The sequence below is a fragment of the Mercenaria mercenaria genome, chromosome 12 (genome assembly GCF_021730395.1).
Source record: "Mercenaria mercenaria strain notata chromosome 12, MADL_Memer_1, whole genome shotgun sequence".
Lineage (NCBI taxonomy): Eukaryota > Metazoa > Mollusca > Bivalvia > Venerida > Veneridae > Mercenaria > Mercenaria mercenaria.
In genome coordinates, this window is record NC_069372.1 from 43,002,378 (window position 1) to 43,028,617 (window position 26,240).

Sequence of the window (26,240 nt, forward strand, 5' to 3'; positions counted from 1 at the left end):
CGTATTGTCATATACACCAGTTATCCCATCATCAATGTCAAACCATCAGTCTTGGAGACCGGCATCAATGTCAAACCATCAGTCTTGGAGACGATTCTATTTACAAAACGTGTCTTTCTTATTCTATGTTATGTGACTGTATTTGTATAGCGTCGCTGTGCTTTTTATATCGCGGGAAATCGCACATACAATAAGAATATCAAGCTTACAAAAACAATAATGAATATACAACAGCAATAACGTCTTTTACAATAAGAATATCGAACATACAATAACGACATATAGAATAACAATGGTAACATTTAGAATATGAATGACACGACATTGAAAAACAATATCAAAGATACAATAAGAATAACTTTTACCATAAGAATATCGAACATGCCATAAGAATAACGACATATACAATAACAATTCCAAATTTTAGAATATGAATGACATGACATTGAATAACAATAACAAACATACAATAATAATAACATACATATATGATTTAGCAACGGTTGACATGCCATACTCGCCAATATTGGAAAATCGTTAAAATGCATGTTAAAGAAAGTTCATCAAAACGTTATTTTATTCCTCCATTACTAAATGAAAATGTCACGTATTATTTTACTGATATTGATAAGGCTAATACTTTAAACGATCATTTTCGTCTGTTTCAAATGTTGATGATTCGCATGCAAGTTTACCAACTTTTTCTAGAAAAACTGACAAACAACTATAAAATATCACGATAACCGAACAAGATACTATTGATGTCCTATCTAACCTTAACATAAATAAAGCAAACGGCCCGGATGAAGGAAACATGTGAAACAGTTTGTGTACCATTACCTATTATTTTCAGTAGGTCAATTCAAGAAAACGTATATCCGTATTTGTGGTGTACATGTAAGCCTCTACTTAAAAAGGGTGATAAAATATCAAACTACCGTCCTATATCTCTTATAAGTTGCGTGGGTAAAGTCATGGAACAGGTGATGTTCGGCTTTTGATGGACGTAAATCTACTTGTATTATATTCTGCGACATAAGTAAAACTTAAACAATGTGGTATAAACGGAAACATAATAAACTGGATCACCAGTTCTGCACAATCGAAGCCAAAAAGTCTTTATTGGATCTTCCTATTCTGGTGAAACACAAGTAAAAGCAGGAGTGCCCCGAGGGGTCTTTATTTTTTCGTATCTACGTAAACGACATTATCGAGTCTCTTTTAAGTATATCTCGACTAAATGCTGACGACAGTTCACTCGCCGTTAGTTCTGGCAATGTTGAATATATCGAAACAGTACTAAACCATGATTTACATATGATATCAAATTGGGCTCAAAAATGGCTAGTAAATTTTAATCCTTCTAAAACAGAAGTAATGTTTTTTACTCTTGCCAAAAACAATATTGCTAGACCCTCCTTACTTTTTGACAATGTTCAGCTCAGCTATGTTAAAACTCACAAACATTGGAGTAACGTTTCGTGATGATGGAACTTGGCACACACATATTTCGAACATAGCTTCTTCAGCATCTAAAGTATTAGGGACAATGAAATTTTTAAAACTTGCACTAAAACGAGCAACTTTCAATCAAATCTACATCTCCTACGTAAGGTCAGTTTTAGAGTATGCCTCTATTATCTGGGTCAATTGTACAATATACGAATTACTTGAGAAAATCCTGTACGATGCTGCTAGAACAGTAACCGGTTTAACAAGATCTGTTTCCATAAATAACCTTATTAAGGAAATTGGCTGGATTTCATTATCCGATTGATGTAAATTACAAAAACTAATTCTTATTTTCAAAACTCAAAAATGGCGATTTACCGAGCTACTTAAATGAACTTTTACCTGATATGGTTAGTGATACAAACTCATACAATTTGAGAAATCATCTCGACTATGCAACTATTGCCTGTCGTCTCGAAATTTATTCCAGATCAGTACTACCATCATCTATTTAGCTTTGGAATGATTTAGATATAGAAACCCGAAATTCAGAAACTCTCTCCACATTTAAAAGAAAGCTAATTAAACTATTTAACCCACCCGTTGTTCCAACATATTTTCTTGTAGGTGACCGTTTCCTGCAAGTACATCATGCAAGAATACGTAACAAATGCAGTAGCTTAAACAACGACTTATTCAACAATCATCTACGCGATAATCCACAATTTTTTCAAATATCAGACACGCCAGCAAGTATTTGATGCAATACCGATACATTATGTTATTTCACTGATAGCCACAGATGCAAGTAATCATATCTTAGTATGAACATTATTAAATGTCAAAATTTTCAAAACCCGATCTTTGAGTTATTTTGATAATTACACTAGAAGACAAGTTTTAAACTTGAATAAATCTCTAACAAAGTTACATGTGTTTAACTTTATTATGTCATTGAATGCCTTGTTTTGTATATTTCAAGTTCACACTAGTTCAAGACATTCTGAATGTTACCTCTTACGGGAGAATTATTCACTCGAAAAGTCAAATTTGCTGAAAACTTAAAAGATGGGCATACATTGGGAGCAATTCCTCTTTTATTTGTTGTTTTGCATAGCACAAAACGAGTTTTCTCAAACATTATTACGTTCATTTTTTGAAACTAAAATGTATCGAGTTTTCTGTATTCGGACTGACAATCGCTGAGTGATCTGATCACCTTATATCATCAACAATGTTTCTAATTTCATCCCACTGAAAAGTCACGTTTGGGCATTTTTGCATTGTCTGTACCAAGACATTTATATTTGCTGAATCAGCCATTTGACGACACCAGGATTTCAACATGTAATATATCTTCATTGCAGTACTGTGTGGATGATCTTCAGTTATTTGCTCTATCTTTGCCTGTCCCAAGCCAAGTTCCAACCCAAGAAGCTGCCAGTTATGTCCTATACACCGTGATATTTTACTCAAAATATTGTCATTCAGTTCCGAACTTTGAACTGGTGATATAGCGGTATGATCTTGAAACCATTCCGCTTTTGTTTTCTGAACATCTATATCATGTGGTATAAGATCTGGACATGGAATCAGGTTTTTGTCGACCTCTTGGTCAATATCTATGATGTTAATACTTCCGCTGTCATCGTGATACTCATGGTTACACCTGACCCACGTGCTATACGGTTTTGTGTGGTCCTCGTGCTTCCTTTCCAACTTAGAAAATTCATGGATGATAAGAGCTTCCGAAAATCGCCTGAAAATATCTGCTTGCACAGGATGAACATGAGAAGAAGGACAAAGGCTTACAACTGTCAGCTCAGTCGTATCAAACCTCATTTCTGCTATTCCAGCATGATCTATATTCAATCTAACAACGCACTTATCTTTAGACATGAGGGTTTTTGTGCCCAGTAGCGCAATCGGCCATTGTCCGATCAGACCTGCCATAAGACGATGGTATATCGTTGGAACTATAGTTGAGTTATCAAACGACATCACAAAACGGACAATGGTTTGTTTTCTTCCTTTCAAAAATTGTTGTATTTCCACCTGAGGTAAGTGAGCATTCAGCAAGCTTGGGACGACAAACCAACCAAGTCGAAAAGATTGTTGTGTGGTCTCGTCAAAGCTTGTTGCCTCTGAAATTATATGGTGTTTAGTAAGAAATAAGATCAATATGTCTTTATGTTCCATGAACATTTTATCTTTGTCTTTTTCCCACTGTTTGTCGATTAAAGCTTCTTCTAGTCTTCCTTCTGTCTGTAATGTCTTCCAAAGTGGCCTTATATCTGGATCATTTGTACAAAAACGCTCTGTAGTGATGATACATTTGAAAGCGTCAATGAGGTACTGTGGTTCAAGAACAATGTGATCTGACAGTGGTTCCTCATCAAAAAAGACGAAATTTCCTTTACTATGGTGATATCGCAGAAACAACTTAATCAGTTCTGGTTCGCCTATAGGAACCTCATTTTCTTCATCAATGGCAAGGACAAGTTCAAATGGAATTATTTTGATATGTTTCCGTTCATTCAGTGACTTTTCCAACTGAATCCATTTCGCTGGTATTTCTATGGTTTTTGACTGCGCGTCTCCAAGTGTTATAATCGTTTCGCGTAACGCCAAGACTGTATTGTCATTCGCAATAGAGTTGTCAACTGCAAAGTCTTCAGAATGTATATGATTTAACAACTTGGATCCATCAAAACTTGTTCTTATCTTATTGAAGTATTGTTCTATGTGTTGCGATTTGTCTTTCGCAGTTCCCTTTACTTTGTCTTTATGAGTACCTACAAGAATAACTTTCGGTTTATAACCATCCTCAGAACCAACAAATGAATGAATGGAATTCATCCAAAAATGAAGGAAATACTCCATATCTTTGTCGCCAGTCTCTTCTGGAAAGTCTTCATCAACAATCACGCTTTTTAATTCCAAGGACAGATCAAAAACCAATAGATAAATTGCATTTTTACTATGAAATATTGTATGTGTTGCGTAGAATATATGTTGTCCACCGAAATCCCATATGTCAAACAAAGTTTGGATTTCCTTGGTTGAAGACGGCACTTTTCGTTTAGCTAACTCTCTACGAAATGTTTCCTTTTCTTTTACAGACAACGTAGTGTTTTTATTCTTACTTTCAATACTCGCAGTCAATAAAAATTCATCAGAGGTTGCTATATCCTTATCGGGTGAACCTAGTTTTTCCAGTTGATGGCTTTTTGTATTCAGTTGTACTTGCTCGCCCTTGTTTTTCCCAATTCTTTCAGAACTGTCCAAATTTCTTGTCTCTTGAGGAGTTGTCATCGTGTTTAATTTATGTTCTTTTCCATATCTTTCTGTGTGTGTAGTTGCCGTCAGGTGTTGTTGATGTTGTTGTTGTTCATGTTTTGATGTCAAAGCAACAGAAACCAGTCGTTCTACAATATCAGATTCATCTTTTTCTTTAACTGCTTTGAAAGAAAATTTTCCATCTGTTTTACGCAGACATTTGTAATGAATGACATCTATACCATCTGTACTTAAAACATCAGTGACTTTCTGACCTAAAAGTCTTCTCATCAGAGACGTTTTACCTTGTCTGTAGTTGCCAACTATGTTCACACGAATGGACCGATCCTTTTCTTTGCCGTCTCTCAAAGCTCTCTCGTATAGATCTAAAGCGTAAGGATCTTGTTTTATCTCCTCAGGAACTGCGAATATAACAAAGAATAGCTGATAATTTACTGTGTCAGTAGCTGACTGTCAGCGATAGAATAAAATTTAGGTTTCTAAACTATGTCTAACGTAAATCTATTAATATATTAAAACATCTTTATCAGTTTACCATGTTTCATTCTTTACCTGTATCGTACACATAAAACTAATATTCATAATTTCATATCTTCACTTAGAATGACTTACCGGATGTGGATGGTTGCGTCTTTCCCCCAAAGAGCTGAAATTAAAAGAATCAGTACTTTAAAAAATTATGAAATCCTACTAATTTGTTTAAAATGTGTTTAAAAGTTTTAGTGTCGCAAATATTGTTTAAGGCCCCCTGTGACCGAATAGTTAAGGCCAATGGCTCCGACTCATTTGCCCCTCACCGCTGTCGTCGGTTCAAAACTTAACTTCCGTGTATTGAATTCTTCCATGTGAGGAAGCCATCCAGCTGGCCCAGGGAAGGTCGGCAGTTAACCCATGTGATCTTTCGTGTCTAAAATAATGCCCGAAAGGATACCTGTAGTCATTCTCTAACATTAATAGCGTTAACATCTCCTGATGACACATAATCGTGTCGGTGGGACGTTAACCCCACCAAAAAAGACATATTTTTTCTAACATGAGTCTTTCTAATATTTAAATCCTTCATATATGTTAAACTTATCTATACACAAGCTCTATAACACGAAAATAATTCTTTACTTAATTGTTTTACATGCAAATATATGTAGACGAGTCTGTTGCCCAGTAAACTGTAACAAATTTTGCTCTATAATTCATTAAATACCCATTAACGTTTCATGGCGCGTATAACAGTACCATCAACTTTATGAGCTTCTAGACTTTTAGACTAAGATTCATACTTGTTACATGTACTGAACAACAAAACCCACCTTTTATACTAAAAGTAGCCAACAATATGTACAGTTCAATTGTGAAATTTGTTAAATAACATCTAAATGATTTCAGGAAGAAGAGTTATTGTATACAAAATAAGCCTAGCAAACTTACCGGCTGGAAAATTCTTTTGAAAATGCTCTTGTCCTTCCCGGTCCCAGAATCTTTTTGAGCTTTATTATAAAACAAAGATTTTTCTTTCTGGAAAAAAAGAGAGAGCAACAAGGTGCATTTATTTGTTTTGAACTGATGAGCAATGACATAACTTGTGTGTAATTAATATAGCGTCATTTAAAAAAAAATGATAACAAATCCTTGTTGAAAATCTTAATTTCTTATAATTTTGACTTTTTTCAAAAACAGAAATTTCTAAAAGTGATCCTTTTTTCATATTTCTCTATGAACTACACTTGATTTTATTTAGACATGAACATAGTCCCCTTGCACTTTTTGTATAGTGTACATTCATTTCCGTGAAGATACACGAGGATATATGCATCCTCATATACGAGGATATCACTTATTGTACATATTAACACACGCATATATGTGGGCCTTCACATACGAAACACTACGTACACTACACTACAAAAATATATTTGTATCTTCACACAAGAGGATATGTGTAAAATGTGATAAGGTCACGGACTGTGCTTCCGTACGGACACCAAGCAAGAAGACATTTATTTAAACATTATTTCAAACGTCAGTCTATTCATTCTATTTTACACGTGTAATACTTACCGACTGCTTTTCCATGACAGCTAGTATATCTTCTGCTAGAGTGAAAAATGCCTTTTCTATGTTGATCCTTTTCTTTGAACTAACTTCTATGAAGTTAATGCCGTGTGACAATGCAAGCTAAAAAGCAGATAAGACATTCAAATACGACATACACGTATAATGTCGTGTGACAATGCGAGCTAAAAAGCAGATAAGACATTCAAATACGACATACACGTATAATGCCGTGTGACAATGCGAGCTAAAAAGCAGATAAGACTTTCAAATACGACATACACGTATATTCAACGGGCAGAGACAGCTTTATATACTTGATGCTATAAAAAATGTTAATTTTCATTCCGCATTATTTTTATCCAATAGGTATTATTCTACAGTTGTTTTTAATGTCAAAAACAATCGTGTTCAAAATCTAACAAGGCTAGTGGAAAACAATTTGTGTAGTATATGTGATAAATTCAAAAATAAACTAGTTTTTAACATTTTGGTATTCCTATTGTTACTATTGCCATACTGATGTGAATTCAATATTTGATCACGTTAGAAAACCTATAAATTTAGTGCGTGCGACTCAGGCATGGAGTCTCCAGGTAGCTGACTCCACGAATCGCGAGTGTGTCAAGATCCATGACTAGGTTCGTTGTTGCAAAGCCATATTTGTCATATTAGATGTATAAAGGTTCGTTAGGCGGAACAGTAAGTGAGTTGACAGGACTGTGCTGGACAGCAGCCGGTTCGTACTGGTCCTGTGGTCGCATAAGGATCCCCTACTATGTTGTGCATGGCGCGGCTCATTTGATAACGTTAGATATATTTTGCCTCTTTTCCAACGTTTTATGTGGAGCACAACTGGCATGAATGAGCTCACCTAAGAACTAAAGACCTTCCACAAATCAGTCGAGTGCTTGTCTTCAAGAGATAATCATATACTTCACAGAGTTACGTCTGATCGGCAAAGACCAGAGTCAGATACATTAACCGTAATGCATATTAGTTGTATTACAGGTTGTCGCTTAAGGCTGAGCAGAATGACAGAGCGAGAGAAAGTATTGAGAACAGAGAGCTCTTTGCTGATAGACAGTCCGGTTCGTTAACTTGCCCTGTGTATAGCATCGATACAGGTGATGCCCTACCAGTGCTGATGATGCGTCAACATTTAAATTTGCTTGGACACACATAGGTTTTTACATAGAAATTTTAAATTTAATTGACAGTTTGTCACAAAAATTTAAGACTCTAGCAAACGTTTTCAGTTTATCACTTAGCCTCCATTCCTGAAATTACTGAACTTGTAGATTAAGGGGTACTTAAATCGTGTTCTTCTTAAATCAATCACAATACTTCCTGTTCAACAGGTACCCCAATTTACACCATTTTTACTGCTACACATTTCAGATTTTTCTTCATTTTTTTCTGAAGAAAGATGTATTAAACTTCATAATCTTGTTCGGTTTGAGCATCATCCTCTATCTTTGTCTGAAGCTCGTTTACTATTCTTGTCATGGTGCTCTGTAGGTTTGCCAGTAAAGCTGTACATGTCCAAGACCTAAGACTGTTCAACATACCTCTCTGCCTTTGTCTTCCCCAACCATTCTCAAATGGTTCAGTTCACACTTGTTCCCTACAAGAATAAGTTGTATGTCTTCTGCGCCAAACTGAAAATGTGTACAAAAATATAATCAGAAATGAGAATGAAACTTAAAAAAGCCTTAGAATTGTTTTAAATTAATTTGCGTACTGTTATTCAGCATCTAAAATCATAATATTAATTTTAAACGATTTGGTTCGTGAAATGACGTGACCGGATGAAGCAAAGGCAATGAGATTATTATGATTATTATGTTATATAATACATGTCACCTCTTTTATATTCTTCAGCCAATGTTCTACGTCTTGAAAGGACTTTTCGTTTGTAATGTCGTACACCAACATTGCGCCCTATAAAAAGCAATACATCTATTCATAAAATTTACAAACTAGAAAAATAGTATTTTACATTATCTTGGCAGAGACTCAGGAAGACTATAATGTTTACATTGAACCATGCAAATGTGAATTAAGACTATTAAATTATTCTATAAAGGAAGCAACTGGATAGAAATCTATGCGACCAAATGCTCTAAAATCGTCTGTATGAAAACTTCCGGCAAGTTTTGAAAATGAGAACTAAAGTCGACAGAACAAGTTTAGTATCGCTTCACAATTGAAAAGTACACCTAAACAAAATTCTCTTTTTTGCACGTTTATGAAATGTGCTCATACCAGGAAACTATTTTTAAGTATTTCCAAGCAAGTAATAGAAAATGTCAAGGTTCAAAAAGTATTAGGTATTTATATAGACAACACATCGTGGAATGTTGAAACAGTTTGCTCTAAACTTAACTCAAAAATAGCATTGTTGAGACGTATATCGTACTGTTTGACAGATGAAATGAAACATTTATTCTATAATGCATATATAATGTCAATATTTGATTATTTTTGTACTGTATGGTGTCAAGGAAGAGTTCTTTAAAGAAAAAAATGAAAATTCAAGGTATAGCTGCAAGAATAATTTTGAATAAAACGTTCCAAACAAGAACAAATGATATGTTAAAAGAACTTGGGTGGATGTGATTTAATGAAAGATGTAACTTCCACACGGGCTGTCGTATTTACAAAGCTTGCAACAATTTATCACCTTCATATATATCTCTGAAATTTTAACCTTTTCCAGCAATGAAACATACAATCTAAGATCTGCTGCTCATAATGACATAGTTATACCTAAATATCGTACAAATTATGGTAAAAAACAACAACTTTTGTTACAATTGTGCAAATGTTTGGAATTCAATATCAAATGAAATTTGCTCCACATGTTCTCTAACGTCTTTTAAATAGAAATATAAAAAGTATATTTTGTAGTTGACTGCCTAAAGAATCTCTTTGTTTATATCAGAATTATAACCATGCCATTATAATATCATTGACTATTATAACTAATTGATTGCCTAAATGGAAATTGTATAAATGGATACTTAAAGGCAATATCTATTTTTAGGGGTATTTGTCTAAGAATGAATGTAATATTAATAAGGATGAATGTGATATTAGTTAGGTTATGTGACAGTGTAAATTGTATTTGGATAAAATTAAGATGTGTCATTTGTTCTTTGTACTGATCTATATCTTCATGTGCTACCTTCTATAAATAAATTATTATTATTATTATTATTATTATTATTATTACTTCCTTCGAATTTAGAATGTCTGAAGCTTTCAAATTACTACATAAAATGAATAATTTTACCATAGCGCCTCGAAGATAAGCTGAAGTTACTGTCCTGAATCGCTCCTGACCTGCAGTATCCCTAAAACGAAAAGCAATATCCGTTGAACATCCCATTCCTTTCAGTGTGATTGTAGTGTACGAAAAACACAAATGAATGAACACAGAGGGATTTGGGGTGGCTCATCTGGCAACGGTCAGTGACAAAACCACCTTATGAATATTATCATTATTATTATGGTGCTACTTATGCAAAAACATCGTTTTATATCTCCTACATGTTATAAAATTACAGGACAATGTGTAAATTAAGTTACACTAGATGCTATCCTAATAATTTAAAATCGTTAAAATAAATGCAATACCATATCTGAAGTTTGATCCTCTTTCCAGCAAGCTCAATAATTCTGATTTTGAAGTCAATACCTGTAATGTTGCAACAGTAAAGTACAATATGCATCATTTATATGCAATGTATATAAAATTAATACTGTTCTTTTAAAATATAACTTAAATAAAGTTTTACAACAAAGAAAATAGCATTAATCTAGGGGAGGCGTGGGGCTGGTGGAGAAATGATGCAGAACAATGCATACAAAAAAGTAATATTTGTATCAACGAAGAAAATTGAGTAGATTTTTTTTTGTATCACCAAAGACAATATATTTCACTCTGCTGGGTAGAAAAGTTCCCGTAGAGCAGGATAAACCGTCACCACAGAAAAGCATAAAACCAACAACTTCACAGATCATTTACAAATACCAAAATGTCAGTGGCAATTTAATAGATAAATTGTACAAATTTGCTTAAAACAAGCTACATTGACTCAACATTTATTTCATCGTAAGTCAATGGATGATAAAAATGTCCGTACCACCTACGAATATCAACAATGAATTAACAATATTTAACATACCTTAACAATATTTAACATACCTATAGGGCCTATAAATGACACATATTCCTCCGTAAATGCAAATAGAATTTCAGTTTTATCAACTCCGGAGTCACCGATTAGTAAGATTTTAAACATGTAATCGTAATTTTTCGCCATTTCTACATATTCAGTTGATATACAATGTATGTCAAACGGGAATCGATATTTATACACCTAGTTAACCAAGCGAACAAATTTTCGATTCACATTTTAATCAGGTGTATTTTCTGTTGCTTTTTATGGCGATTACAGCTCGTCATTGTTGGAGTTTTCCGTTTAAAATCAATATTTTACCTCAGTTAAGGTTTAAGATTATTACAGTATGATTATACATTACCTTGTAAAAGAGAAAATGCTTTGTACTTATAAAAATAAAACATTACATTAGAAAATGAAAAAGCTTTAGATAGACATGCCCAGCTCATAAAGAAAACTAAAATCTGCAGAGCATCAAAAGCATACTTTAATAAACATATTGCACCTCAAGCGGTTTCACGAGGAGATTTAATTTGATTTGATTTGGGTTTTAACGCCGTTTTTCAACAGTATTTCAGTCATGTAACGGCGGGCAGTTAACCTAACCAGTGTTCCTGGATTCTGTACCAGTACAAACCTGTTCTCCGCAAGTAACTGCCAACTTCCCCACATGAATCAGAGGTGGAGGACTAATGATATCAGACACAATATCGTTTATCAAATAGTCACGGAGAACATACGCCCCGCCCGAGGATCGAACTCGCGACCCCGAGATCCGTAGACCAACGCTCTTACCTATTGAGCTAAGCGGGCGGGCTTTTCACGAGGAGAGTATAGGTCCTACATAGAATACTATACACTACTTATTCTAATGTGAAAAATGTTTGCAGAGCTGCCACAAATGTAATAACTTTAACGTGAAAACAGTTGAAAAATAGTAAATTAGTTGAAACAATTATAAGTATCAAATATCAAGCCAAATTAAAATTGGATTCTTGGATTTCACAGAATAAAAAGTGCCGTTTTGCTTTTGACATAAATTTCCTGCCTTTTATAACGAAATTCGTTCTTTTTTTTAAAGAAAATTATGTGTTTTTTCCCTTAAAATTATTAAATTACATCACATCTCTTTTCAAGTTTGTTGAAATTTAAATATATTACATAAAACTTATTGTTCCTTACATGACATTGTGTAAAATTTCGTGAATATACTATTTTGTTATATGAAAGCTGTTACAAACAAATGTCAATGGGCATAAAAAGATTCGTAAAGTGTATACTCTGAAATTCGGGAAATGTATTCATACAAGAAAAACACAACTCTTTGCAAGTTTCTTTTTTAAGGTACGAAGGTAGTAATTCGCAGGCTATACCTCCGTGGTCCACTCGAATGTTGTCTATATCAGTATATAGTGTAATTTTCCTGCTTGGTAAAGGCTATTTCCATGTCAGAAATAAAGGTTATTGATACTTAATTGTAAAGCAGTTGTCTGGGAAATATTTTAAGCTACGTTTCATGCTTCTACGTTCATGAAGAAGCTGCTGGGTAAAATGAAAATGAAAGTAGGTATTTCCTGATACCTACCTACGCAATATTATTGCTTTTACCACATGTCTCAGGCACGTGCCATTGGTTTCATTGCATTATGATCGATCCGTTTGTTTGTATAAAGACAGATCTTCAACACAATGGTAGTCTCACAAGAAATGAAAGGCTTGAAATGCTGATAAAATCTAGCTAGATATTATTGTTTTACATAAAAATAAAAGCGGAGGCGTTCAGTACTTTCTAACCTATAACGAAAAATTCACACTTTGTGGAAATTTCTGATACTTTTTTCGCATGTATGTGTGACCTATTTTAACCCTTACCCTGCTAAATTTCTATAATGAACTCGTCCATCTTTCAGTTCGGACAGTACCATTAACTGTTAAAAGGGGTGCTTACCAAAAAATACTGACTGAATGGCGAACAGTGCAGATAATCATCAGAACTTCACGGATGTGCAGGCTGATCATGATCTACAATGGTCGCAAAAGCAGAATCAGTCGTGATTAGCATTATAAGGGTTAAAGGGGCATAATTCCGACAATAGCCATTCTATCCAGCTGGAAGTTGGCAAAATTGTTGACAATTGACCTACAAATAATACTTGACAGCTATAGAATGATTCTGAAAATTTTGAAATGTCTTATTGATACGAAGGTAGTTAATTCGCAGGAAATGCCTTCGAGGTCCACTCGAATGTAATCCCTATCGGCATAAAATGCCATTTTCTCGCCTACTAAAGGCCATTTTCTTGCCAGAAATAGGCTTTATTGATCCTTAATTTCAGAAATGTATGTCTGTGGATGATTTAAGGCTACGTTACATAAGTTCATGTAGATGCTGCTGGGTAAAATGAAAGTGTAAAGCAGTTATTTCCTGATAGGTCACACTACAGTAAATAGTTTTCCCTATATATTCTATATAAAACTGACATTTTAAAGAGCTACAAAACATAGCTAGACCCATTTCAGAGAACAAATCCTTACCTTATTTTAAAGAGTTATGATAAAACTGATATAAAATGAAGAGAAAAGTAGGGGTCATGTATCTTCTAAGAGAGATTTCTCTTGTCACATTTGCTTACAGTAAAATCACATCAAAATCACACTGCTGTGACCTTGAAGTACTACTCATACTAAAATTGAGTTTCACTTCACCAAATACAACCTCCTCTCCCATTTTTCCTACCAATATGTCAAAAATACATCCAAAATGATATTTAAACATTGTCATGCCAAGTGAAAATTAGTGTTCAAAAATCTGTCCGCCTCTACGCGACTAGACCAGATGGCTCCCACGCTGGTTCCTTAAGGTAGCAGGGTACACTTGGATTCGAACATTTTGGGCACGACCAGGTTTGCATGTAGTGAGTATTATTGCACTTCCCTAATGAGCAGAATCAGGGTGGCCATATTATGAATTATGTGCTTTTTTTGTGCGTTTAATTAATGACAAGATCAGGACTCTCATGATATGGTACCCCAAACTTTTTATTGCCTTAAGACAGATATTAAAACAACAGTATTCTCACAAGAAGTGAAAAGGCTGGAAATCTTGAAATGCTGGAAAAAAACTTGCTAGATATTGCTGTTGTTTGTTTTACATATAAAATAGTAATGGAGGCATTCAGCAACTTTTAACCTTTCTATTCAAGGAACAGGTTGGTAAATTACCATTTTTAATATCAATGTTTAAATTCAATTAAAACTCGCTGACACGCTCTTGTTAAGTACTTTGTGGTAGTTACACAAAGTTTCTGTTAATTTTTTCCCTCTCAAAATTCTAACCAATCAAAAAAAGCCGGAAATGAATTCCAGAACGAGACGGGCACTTGATATCGTTAGCAACCGTCACGACAACAGAACGCACACGGACAACATTCTTGGAGGGAAGACGGTTGAAAAATACTTAATTTTAAATGAAGTAAAACAGCCTTAAACATGTCAGCTGCGGATTTAGAGCTCGGCGATAGCCGAGTTGAGTTTATTGCAGACTATGTGATAAAAACAACAAAATGTAAACCGGACAAATTTATGAAAATGTACAATGTTGATGAAACTAAGCAGATGATCTTAGAATGGTTTGATAAAGCAGACAATCCTTCTTTGGTAATTGTCAGCAATCCTGGCGGATCTCTTACCGCCCAGTACGAATGGCCAGCAAATCCGAAACAGAAAGCTTGTTATTTTGTGAAAAAGACGAAGGAGGCTATTCCAAAGGACATTCCATTCAGACAGGCAGTTTTGTATGGAGATCTTTCATATTCTCCACTGGATCAGCTTTCAGCCTTTGTGGATGAGGTATGTAAATTATAATGTTTTGATTTGAGCTGCTTTTGATTTTTTTTTATGTGTGTGTGTATGAAACTGTCTAGTGAAGAATCTGGCTGCAGGTACAAAATATGAAAGTTACGTTATCATGTAGATCTAATCAAATAAAAAATTTAGTAGTGGTTATGTCATGTAGAAACAATCAAACATGCTGTATTTTTTCTTGATGTTTACGTCTACCTGCTTTAAGCACTGTTGTTGTGTGTCAAAAATTTTGCAGTCTGCTTTTGAGCAATACTTTTCCTCTTGCTTTTACAGGTTTTGGTACCACTGTTATCCAATGAAAGAAACCACGACCACTGGCCAAATGTTGTCTCCAAGGATGTTACAAGACATGTCCACAACTTGAAAGGAAATGTTTTTGTTGTGTCAGGTCAAGCAAAAGGAAAGACCTTACTTCCATTACCAGTTGGAGCCGACCGTGTACATGAGATTGAATTAGATGGGTAAAATTTCATGCATATTTTGATTCTAAAATAGAAGTGGAAACTCCACAGGCTGCTAGTTCAACACAACAGAAATGAAAATGTTGCAGGCTCGGTTTGATTTAGCCTATTTCATGGACAGTAGTGGAAATGGATGCTACCGTCCACGTCCTCTAGCCCCGGTTAACCCACAGTTGTGGTCAATTTTCTAAAGATGCTCATCTCCACTAGATGTGGCATATGATATCTAGATATTACGTTAAAAATGTGACTGAATATAAGCGTTAGATATTAACTGGAAAAAATGCAAGAAGAATGTTGATTTTCTCCATTACTTCAGAAGTGTTAAAAGTTAATGAAACGTTTTATTTTCAATATAATAAGACAGTTGGAAAAAGAGCTCATTTGATTCTTGTAAAATTATTTGGTGTACACTTGTATATTTAACTTAAACCTGTCTGTATATTTTTACAGAAGTGATGCCTTTGACCGTGCATTGATTCACACCATTGAGTCAATGGTGATTGAATGGACTCATCAGATTCAAGATGTGCTGAAGAGGGACTCTGCCCAGCCGCTGCTTGAAGGTCTAAACCCAACACCCTTTGTGGAGCTTGAATTCTGGAAGAACAAGGCCTCCAACCTTGAATGTATTTATGAACAGGTAAAGTTGAAATTGGCTTATAACAGATACTTGTCTTTTAAAGCACTATTCTGACCTATTGATAGCATAAGCAACATCTCATTATGCAAGGGTGTCGGTGGCACATCAGTTAGCAGGTTGTAATACAATGCCAGCAATCTGGGTTCAGCTGTCTGTCACATTTGATATCCCAACTAGTGTTCAGTGCTAAGTGAGTTTCTTAAATTGGAATTGTTTCTAGTAGAACTGTCTTAGACTGGATGCTGGGAAGTAAATGTGACACCTGCCCTGGATTAAGCTGGAAATAAGTTGTTCCATCATATTACTTAAGTCAACTACCCATGTGAAACAAGAAACCTTTATGCAATGACAGAATACTTAACTGCATTTTCGTATATACCAAACAGTGGGGCTTTAAGTGAGTGATTGTTCTTTTAACAAACAAATTTGTTGCATCAGAATTAAGAAATTGAACCTATTTTTTATTGTAGCTGAGGGATCCCAAAGTACGCAAGATGGCAGAATTGCTGGAGAAAACTGGAAGCAGCTATTTCATCTCCTTCAAGGAAATCTTCAGGGACTGTGTTGCAGGTATGTTGACTTCAAACTGACTCTTTTTATTTCTTATTGGATCCAGTGTAGTGTATTTATAGATTTAGATTTATAAAGTATTTTTACCACAATCATTTTTGGAACTTTTCAAATAATGCATCTATAGAGCATAAATCTTAATTGCTTTGTTTTAATGTCCTGCAAATCTTTTTTACAGCATTGACTGAGGCTCAGGATATCAACATGTACCTGAAACCAATGCGACATCACTTTGAAGATTATGAACAAGCAGAGTTTGATGAAAGCAAGAAATTGTTCGGGCCAATGATGAACGCCTTGTGTCTTGTCTGGGCCAACTCGGAATACTACAATACCCCGGCGAGAATCATTGTACTCCTACAGGAAATGTGCAACATGATCATGCAAACGGTTTGTATAGTTTTACATATTCTAGTTGCATAAGGACAAGGGCTTAAATTCCCACTAGGATTTTATCAAACATGATTCTCACACATGCTTTTGAGACATGCATGTGTTATATATATACATAAAAAATGTAAGGAAAAAACTATCAGAAGCAGTATACACCCAAAGAAAATATGGGCTTTAAGCTAATTATACTCCATTATCTGAGAACCCTTAAGATCCCAGCTGAAAATTAAGATTTTATTGTTTTCTTCGATAAAAGCCTTACATAATATACTTCATGTAGAGGCAATTGAAGCTGCAACATATGTATTATTATACATACTTTTAGTATAAACACCTTTTTTAAAGTCATTTATAAACATGACTTGGACAAAAAATAAAGAACCAGCTTTTTATTCAAGGTTGTTGGAATATAAGGCTTAAAGCTTCAAGATACCTTATCAAAATATAAAACTAGTCTTATGATCATGAAAAATGTTCTAACTAAGTTTCCCCATACCTAATATAAATGTAAACCATTATTATATAAAAGATAAGTGTTTATTGATTAGTACTGATTTTTGGCAAATTGATGGCTGTAGTACAATTTTAGACATACCGGTATATAAATTCCCCTGCTGGTGTAATTTGTCTTTTATCTTGGCACATTTCCAAAATCTTGCATAATGTATTGATTATTGGTTAAAAAAGTCCCATAGAATGATTAAATATTGTAAAGAAGTTTAGGGTATTAAAATATTTGATTTAATCTAAGGGTGATATGCTTTGGCAACTAGCATGGTGACAACTGATTATGTAAACTAAAAATAGGCATGCAGTAATTTTCACCATATAATCATTACTTTAATGACTTTCATGAATTATATATTTCTTTTATTATCAAATCACAAATTCATCTCTTTGGGTATAGAAAAGAACAGAACCTGAAATATTTTTCCTATTCTAAGAATTCAGAGAAAAGTACATGTTCCATTACCTAGACAGTCCCTTTTCATAACACTTAAATCTTTGGCTTTTTTGAAGATATAAAGCTAAAATATTGTTTTATGACATCCAGCTGCTAAATATAATAACAATTTCATTATATTGCTTTTAAGGTATTCAAACATACTCGATTAGTTGTGTATTGATATCCCCATTTACTCGTACCCATACCCTCTTCTTTTTATGTTAAATTAAATTAAATTGGGACCGTAAGTAAACACCCCTCCTTTACAAAATGCAAATCCCTGAGGGCATTTTGGGGGGATTCACAAGTACCAAAGGATGAACTGTCATCATTGGATCTTTGAGAAAGTTAAACACCATGCAAAATATTGGTAAATTTTCATGAAATTTTGCTGCTCAATAATGAAACTGATCTGTAACTGAAACTTAACTTAAACTTTGGTAGAAACATTTTGAATTACTCCGGGATAAACTACACATATTTCATTACAAAAAATATTTTTAGCATCCAACATTCTTTTCAAATTTTCAGGCAAGCACATTCCTCGAGCCACATGAGTTGTTCAAAGGTGAGGTTGAAGAGACTATAGACAAAGTACGTAAGGCTTGTGATGTCCTCAAAGGCTTCAAGGATGAATATGAAGTACATCGCCAGAAACTCAACACCTACTTCAAGGATGGAAAAGAGCCAAGAGAATGGGAGTTTGCCCCCAAGCTTGTGTTTGCCCGTTACGACAAGTTCTGTGAACGTGCAGAAACTGTTAAGGTGAGTTAAAGAAAAAATCATTGGTTCGTTTCACCAACATATGCAGTTCATGGAACTTTTGCATTATAGTTAAACCAGTTGCATGTGTTACATATTTTGCTGAAACTTTGGTAGAAACATTTTGAATAACTCCTGTCTATAACAAGCAGTATATGTTAGATGCTTGACACAGCAACATAGGAGATTGTCTGTTTGGTGTCTTAACCAAAGTAACTGAAATTCAGAAAAGCAGGATGGTCCAAGTTTCAATATCTCCTCTCAATTTCATTTTCGGATACTTTCTTTCTAAAATTTGTTAGCCAGTCTACTCATAGTTTAGACTTAGTAGTTAATATTTAGCAAATTTATGCCAAATTGGAATACAAAATCTCTACAGAATTTTTGCATATAATTATTTGGTAAACAGTTTTACTAATGGCATAAAGAGTTATTTTTCCGTGTATATTTTAGACATTGATGGAGACTGCCCTGGAATTTATGAAGCTGGAGAAGATCGAGATTGGCGGTATCAAGGGTAAGGTGCTCAGTCAACAAGTGGTGAACATCTTCGAGGAGTTCCAGGTCCAATACAAGGTCTTCACTGATGCTACCTATAACTGCCTGGATCCAAATGATCCCGTAAGTTGTTGTTTTTTATGATCAAATATTTATAGATGTTTGATTGAATTGTACTTGATGAGTACATGTAGTAGATTTGCTCTTGCCCTTATTTTCAATTTGATTGATGAAATTTATTTCGGAATGATGTGTCTGCTTTAGAAATTTCTAAACATTTTATATTCCCATCTGAGATGTAGAATATTAGGAGATTTTTAAAATCCTCTCCCTGAAATTGACTGATTGTAGTATCTAAACACAGTTTATGTTATTGAATTTAAGTTTATTGTGCAGTGGACAAATAACAAGTTTACAAGTATGTTATTGAACTTAAGTTTATTTTACAGTTTATTTTGCAGTGGACAAATAGAAACTATAGAAATACCTCCCTTTAACTTTGAAGAAATGTTCAAACCCTGGTTAAGGTGTGAAACATATTTTTTACTTTCGATGATTTTAATCTCATGTCTGTTGTAATATTTTCAGAGTTTTATCAACCAGTACAAGCAGTTTGAAGAGATTGTTGAAGACTATGACCGCAGACTGGCAACTATCATATGTCAGGCTTTCGATGATGCTGCCGGTCTAGAGAATGCATTCAAGGTATGTTGTTTATAAATCACAACTACAAGTGACTTGAGTCAAGAGTTAATGGTCCAGATCTTTTTCTCTTAAGATTGTAATCTTGGGGGAAAAAATATACCCATTTACCAGCCGTTTTAGCTTTGTCGAATGTTGCAGAGGTTTTACTAGTACTTTTGTCTCAAAACCAGATAAGAAATTTTAATCAGGACACCTCAGACTGTCTTTATAATAAAACAAGTAGATGTGATCAAATTGGTTCATTCTGTTAACAGCTGTTGGACATCATGGGCACATTGCTTGATCGTCCATTGATCAAGAAGGACTTCGAGGAGAAATACCCGATCCTCGTCGAGTTGATGAACAAAGAGATGGACATTGCCAAGGAGATCTATGACCAGCAGATGCAGATAAAGGCAGCCCAGGGTAAAGTCCCGATTCACAAGAACATGCCCACAGTCACTGGTGGGCTCAAGTGGGCCCAGGAACTTAGAGAGAGAATCAGCATTCCAATGGCCAACTTCAAGCATCTTGAACACCCGTATGTATCATGTTTAGATTTTTATCCTGTTAAAATGAATAGATGGAAGACAATGAAAGGTTGAAAGCTCAGATATCAAGTATACATGGAATAACTTCTTTTGGAAGACATGCTTTAGGGTGTTGAAATAAGAAGTTACATTTGACTGCTTTTAATTTTTCTCTTGAAATTTATTTACTGGTATTATTTTGTGACTTTGCAACATGTTTCCAAGTTCCAACTAAATCAATTTAACAACCTTTCTACATCATCAAATTACCAGTTTAGATGGACTGAGGCAGGGCTAGGTTGTGAATGTTATGTTTTACTTTGTATGCTTTTATTTAGAAAAAAACTACTTCAGTGAAATTGTTAAAATTTCATGGGCATGAAATTTCATGGTTTTGGTCAAAATGGGTATTTCATGGGGATATATATTTGTGGATTTCAACTTCTGAAGATAAAATGAATGGGAATTTTTTATGTTCATTGAGATTTAATTTCATGGGGTTGATACAACCTTGAAACCTGTGAAAATTAGTCCCCCATGAATATTAATGATTTCACAGAACCTTGAACAATTGTGTATACTCTTAAATCTAAAATATAGAACTAATATACATGGTAAATAGAACATAGATGAAATGTATGAAATAAAACTTGTACCTCTTTATTTATTTTATTTCAAAAAGAATGTGAGTATATTAGCTCAAAGTTGCTTTCTGGACTTTAGTTCTTTTGTTGAGATTTTTATTCGTATTTTGTTTGATTTATGTCCTTTTTGTGAGTTTTTTTTATGCCAGATTTCTTGTGTTGCTTAAAAAAAGAACAAAATGCATGAAAATGGAATAAAAGATAAACAGTTGGGAGGTGGGTTAATCTAGTTCTTGGGAAGCATGTTTTGGAGTGCGGAGGTCAGGGGTATTTTTCTCGGTCCACTCATTCTCTTGTCAAAAACATTTGAAACAGTCAAGTTATTCATGACGAAACATAACAATATTTCTAAAGGAAGGCAACTAAGGATATGATAGAGCAAATGCCACAGCCTGAAGATACCAAGCCATGTACTACTGCAGCTAGTAGATACTTTCATGTTGCTACGGCTCCAGAGTTTGAAGAAGTCTGGACGGGGAGGTAGAAATGCGCACAGTTTTATGTGTATTTGAAATATATGGCTGTGGAGTACAGTATTGCACTACAGTGGAAAATGTATTGGACTTCTTTATATGTTCTTCTTTGGGTTGAAGACTTTAAGGATGCACATGTTCTTGTTTTCCATGGAATTCACAGCGACTATTTTGTCTTTTTCTGGTAGTACAAGAAAGCATATATGAGCTGCGCGATGAGAAAACCAACATAGTGGCTTTGTGACCCGCATGGATCCAGACCAGCCTGCGCATCCGCGCAGTCTGGTCAGGACCCATGCTGTTCGCTTTCAAAGCCTATTGCAATTAGGGAAACTGTTAGCAAACAGCATGGATCCTGACCAGACTGTGCAGATGCGCAGGCTGGTCTGGATCCATGCTGGTCGCAAAGCCACTGTGTTGGTTTTCTCATGGCGCTGCTCATATGTCTGTGTTGTTGCTTGATCTCTTTTGTCTATGTTTTGATGTGAGGAATTCTATACTTACCTTTGATGAATGCTTTCCATTCTAACCTTTTTTAGCCAACAAAGAGAAAAAGCTACGTACACATCTTTTGACAAAAAGAATAATGCACATACTATATGGTTTTTCTTCTTTTCTTTTCTGCATGTCATTTCCTTTCTGTTGTTTTCTGGTATGCCTGTGTTTAACCCTTACCATGCTAAATTTCTGTTATGAATTTGGCCATCTTCAAATTTGGAGAGTACCATTAACTGTTATATTAGTGGTGTTTACCAAAAAGATACTGGCTGGATAGCGAACAGTGCAGGTCATAATCAGACTGCCTGGATGTGCAGGCTGGTCATGATCTACACTGGTTGCAAAGGAGGCAAAACCAGTCGTGTCCAGCTTGGTAAGGGTTAACGTTTTATACAAGACTATGAAACTTCAGTGTTTTTTCTTTACCTGTTTGGGAGCAGGTCTAGTACCAGTTAATTTGAGTTGTGAAATTTAACCTGTCAATTTGGAAAACACAAGTTGCAAAAAAATTCGAATTGGGACTTTTGAAAAATTTGTACTTTTATGGAATAGCTGCTGCATTTCACAATAAATTGTTTCACTAATCACTTAATTGGAGACATATTGCCTATTGTTTCAAATGTTTAACTTGTCATAGGGAGAGTTTTGACTAAAATAAAAAAGAGATTTTTTTGAAAACTTGGTAGTTTTTTTTTAAAATCTGGAAAAGATCTGTCTACCTATACAAATAAGGAAAAAACACTGACCTTAAGATTTACACTCATTTACTTTTTGTTGACTCACTAATGCATAGAGGTGGATATTTTTATGGTTAAATAATATTATACACTAAAAAAAGTTAAAAGATTTGAAGTTTTCAAATTTTAAGTATTATCGATAAGCTGACGCATGATTATGTTTTTGTTACAACAGAGTGATGGAGAGTGAGGAAGCCAAGCTGGTGTTCACCAAGTATGAGGAGATGTTACAACTTCTCAGCAAGTAAGAACTGTGTCTATACTTTTATTGCGCATTTAACTTTGAAGAACTTTCTCGTATGTGGAAAGTTTTAAATGAATAAAAATTAAAAGTAGCCATGGATCTGTTTAAATTGAGGCAAAATTATCTGTAGGCAGACAAGCAGAATAGATTCAGAACTAGGAAAGTGATATGAAAGCTGTACATTTAAATTTGTTTTAATCAGCCTGGAGGTTTAACATTTTTCAAATCTTTGGTGACTTATATCAAGAAACATGAATTTATAACCTTATTTTTTCTGGTTCGTAATTTCATCAAGGCAAAGATTAAAGCCTTTGTTGATTAATTAAGAAACTGATTCATCCAAATTAACAAAATTACTGATAATATTTCAATTCAAAATCTAGATGGGACCAGGAGATCTACAAGGAATGGATTGCTGGTGTAGACGAGGCTTGTTCTTTCAACCTGAACCAACCACTGATAACCCGCAACGAAGAGACCAAGCTAATCACTGTCAACTTTGACCCCCAACTTGTTGCCGTGCTGCGTGAAGTGAAGTACCTGGAGGTGCGTGCAGAGGAACAGATACCTGAAAGTGCATCTGCCATCTACACTCGCTACGATACTCTCTGGAAGTATGTGACCAACCTTGACCTAACAGTTATGCTGTACAACAAGGTCAGAACCACTGTCCTAGAGGTCGAGTTCCCGCTGATCGAGAGTCAGGTCGCCGAGATCGACCAGAAGCTTCAGCAGGCTGAGGGAACACTGAACTGGAATACTGACGGTACTTCCGATTTATTTGATATTTAGGATTTCCAGTATGTTAAGATTGTTAAATATTGTTTATGTCTAGGATGAATCGTTTCTCGGGACATCGTATCCACTACAAGGATTTGAAACTTATATACTTCAATAAAAGTTTAGACTCCTTGTTTGAGGCATTCATACTCTATGTTAGAAACCATTTGCAGCAACATTAGTTTGCTTTTAATGGGTAAACACTTTCAACAGATTTTCTGAGAATATTTTTTGGCAGAACCATTTAAAGTTTAAGCTCATCTGATTTTTGAAAAAAATCTACGAGGTATTGTCGTCACTTGATTGTCAGTGTCGGCGTTGGTTACAATTTTTGTTTAGGTCCAACTTTTCTCAAAAATTATAAGAGCTACAGCTTTGAAACTTTGCACACTTGTTTATCATCATTAGGAGACTATGTAGGCTGAGAACCATAACTCTGATATGCATTTTTTCAGAATTATGGCCCTTTTTGTACTAAGTGATTTTAATTTTACCCAACATAATATTGCAATGATATCATGTGCTAGGTATCTGGGAGTACATCCAGAGTACACGCGACCAGGTACAGGATCTCCAGTCACGTGTCCAGCAGACGAAGAACAATGTGGAGGAGGTACAAAAGCTCATGTCCACCTGGAGCAAGAATGCACTCTTCGTAAGGAAGGAAGAGAAGAACGACACTCTGCTCAACTTGACCGATCGGGAAGACCGCCTCAAGAAACGCTACGATGAGATCAAGAACATCGGAGACCAGATCCATGGTCTGCTTGGGGTTAGTAAATTGTAACAAACATTTTTTTTCACATAGAACAGAGGTTTTTTTGTGTGTTATGCAGTTATGTCAGATCTTTTTACCCCGAACTCGCATATCTCAATATTTAGGCTATATCAAAAATATTCTCTAGTCCCATACAGAAAACACATACACAAAATATTATTTTAAGTCGTATTTCAGTTATCCCTGTCTAAAATGCTTGATCCCTTAGAATCTGAAATACTGATTTTCAACTGTACTTCATGTTGAGGGAAAATCCCATTGTTTTATCCAATATACTGCAGAAATTAACAGACTGTGGCCCATTACTTTTTTTTTCAAATTTACAGCACAAAAACAATGAGGTTAATAAGAATGTCAGCACTAGTACCTCATGACTACTTGCTCTGTCATTCTATGATATAATGAGCGGTTTCTATCATATGCAGTCGGACTTACTTTGCTTGAACTCGGATAGTTCGAACACCATGGCAGTTTTTGCTCAAACTCATAGTCAGGTCCCGGCAAATTCCTATGTAATGTATATTGTTCCAATGCTCAAACTACAATTAACTCAAACTAGTTTTGACTGTCCTGTGGAGTTAGAGCGAACAAAGTTTGACTGTATAACGTTATGGCTTACTGTATAATATATATTTATTAAGATTATATCTGGACCTTATTAGGTGATGATGCAGTAGCGTGCTATCAGTTGCACTAAATGTTCTATTCAAATGGCACTTTTCTATTTCACAGAAAAATCTTGAGTTGTTCAAGGCTGATAAGACCTCGGACATCTGGAAGGCATATGTAGACTATGTGGACGAGATGGTAGTCGATGGCTTCTTCAACACAATCCACTGTAGCTTGAAGTTCCTGCTTGACAACACAGATGTCAAGAACAATCCTGATGATCTGTTCAAGGTAGGCCATAAGTCTGTACTGGTCATACGTTTATAAATCTGTGTTTGGAAACCAGTCCAAAAAAGAATAACAGCATCTGATTGGTTAAAACAACCAAGCCCAGTTTTGAAATTGGCCAATGGTAGTGTTTCATTCTGAGACTGGTTTCCAATTTTAGTTGGCTGAGGACATGAAAACCAAAAACTATGGATTTTGTTTTGTTTTTCAACTTAATATTAGTCTGATTTAAACCAACATCATAAAATTTATGTCTTTCTTCATTAAATATTTATGCCTATTAGTGTACAGTGGGGAAGAGGTATACAAATGTATAGCAAAGGTAGCAGCAGTGTAAGACAAGAAATCAAGACATTTTTAATAGCTGGTGTAGAAGTAAATGTAAGATAGTCTAGTGACATAGCTTTATTAGCCAGAAGCTACATGTAATTCCTTTAAAAAAACAACAGATCAGAACTGCTAGAAGCTTTTTTCAGTAAGTCAGTATGAAATACAAAGATAATAATTATTATTCTGATAACTAAAATTGTTTAACCTCCTTTTCTAGGCAATCCTTGAACTACAAGCTCCAGAGATGGTGTTTGTACCTTCGCTAGAGTTCGGTGTACCAGATGGGTTCTATGATCTGGTTGATGGTCTTGTCGGTGATATCTACAAGCAGGCATCCCTTGTCAAACGTCTGGCAGCGCACAGTGGCCAGGTAATAGAGTTATTTACTTTGTTCCGCATTTTTCTTCCAAAATATTTTTATTGCTATACTGTTGATGCCAGTAACATCAATAGCTAAAACAATAAATTAGAACTGAATTGAAAAATAGCATGAATAAATATCAAAATAATAAGCGTT

At 34.9% G+C, this 26,240-nt stretch overlaps 2 protein-coding genes across 3 annotated transcripts in view; one reads left to right on the forward strand and one right to left on the reverse strand.

The window, feature by feature from the left end:
- Positions 1 to 1,102: 1,102 nt before the first annotated feature.
- LOC123534657 (uncharacterized) lies at positions 1,103 to 11,141 on the reverse strand. The gene is made up of 9 exons (XM_053519874.1): positions 11,015 to 11,141; positions 10,444 to 10,504; positions 10,100 to 10,160; positions 8,668 to 8,745; positions 8,373 to 8,462; positions 6,808 to 6,924; positions 6,178 to 6,264; positions 5,365 to 5,398; positions 1,103 to 5,153 (listed from the first exon to the last, which is right to left on the reverse strand). Exons 1-9 carry the CDS (start codon positions 11,130 to 11,132, stop codon positions 2,668 to 2,670), a joined length of 3,132 nt encoding a protein of 1,043 aa, XP_053375849.1. The 5' UTR covers positions 11,133 to 11,141; the 3' UTR covers positions 1,103 to 2,667.
- Positions 11,142 to 14,386: 3,245 nt separating this feature from the next.
- The window catches only part of LOC123533859 (dynein beta chain, ciliary-like), a 43,035-nt gene continuing 31,181 nt past the window's right edge, over positions 14,387 to 26,240 (forward strand). The window contains exons 1-15 of one of the 2 annotated variants that reach the window (XM_045315796.2): positions 14,387 to 14,840; positions 15,129 to 15,316; positions 15,770 to 15,959; positions 16,430 to 16,529; positions 16,708 to 16,919; positions 18,400 to 18,633; positions 19,084 to 19,251; positions 19,717 to 19,833; positions 20,088 to 20,353; positions 21,341 to 21,466; positions 22,870 to 22,938; positions 23,322 to 23,704; positions 24,246 to 24,490; positions 25,229 to 25,396; positions 25,941 to 26,093. In XM_045315796.2, coding sequence (XP_045171731.2) covers positions 14,481 to 14,840; positions 15,129 to 15,316; positions 15,770 to 15,959; positions 16,430 to 16,529; positions 16,708 to 16,919; positions 18,400 to 18,633; positions 19,084 to 19,251; positions 19,717 to 19,833; positions 20,088 to 20,353; positions 21,341 to 21,466; positions 22,870 to 22,938; positions 23,322 to 23,704; positions 24,246 to 24,490; positions 25,229 to 25,396; positions 25,941 to 26,093 — 2,979 coding nt within the window. In that variant the 5' untranslated portion in view covers positions 14,387 to 14,480. The remainder of the gene's footprint in view (positions 14,841 to 15,128; positions 15,317 to 15,769; positions 15,960 to 16,429; positions 16,530 to 16,707; positions 16,920 to 18,399; positions 18,634 to 19,083; positions 19,252 to 19,716; positions 19,834 to 20,087; positions 20,354 to 21,340; positions 21,467 to 22,869; positions 22,939 to 23,321; positions 23,705 to 24,245; positions 24,491 to 25,228; positions 25,397 to 25,940; positions 26,094 to 26,240) is intronic. The other variant, XM_053519875.1, reaches the window with a different exon arrangement.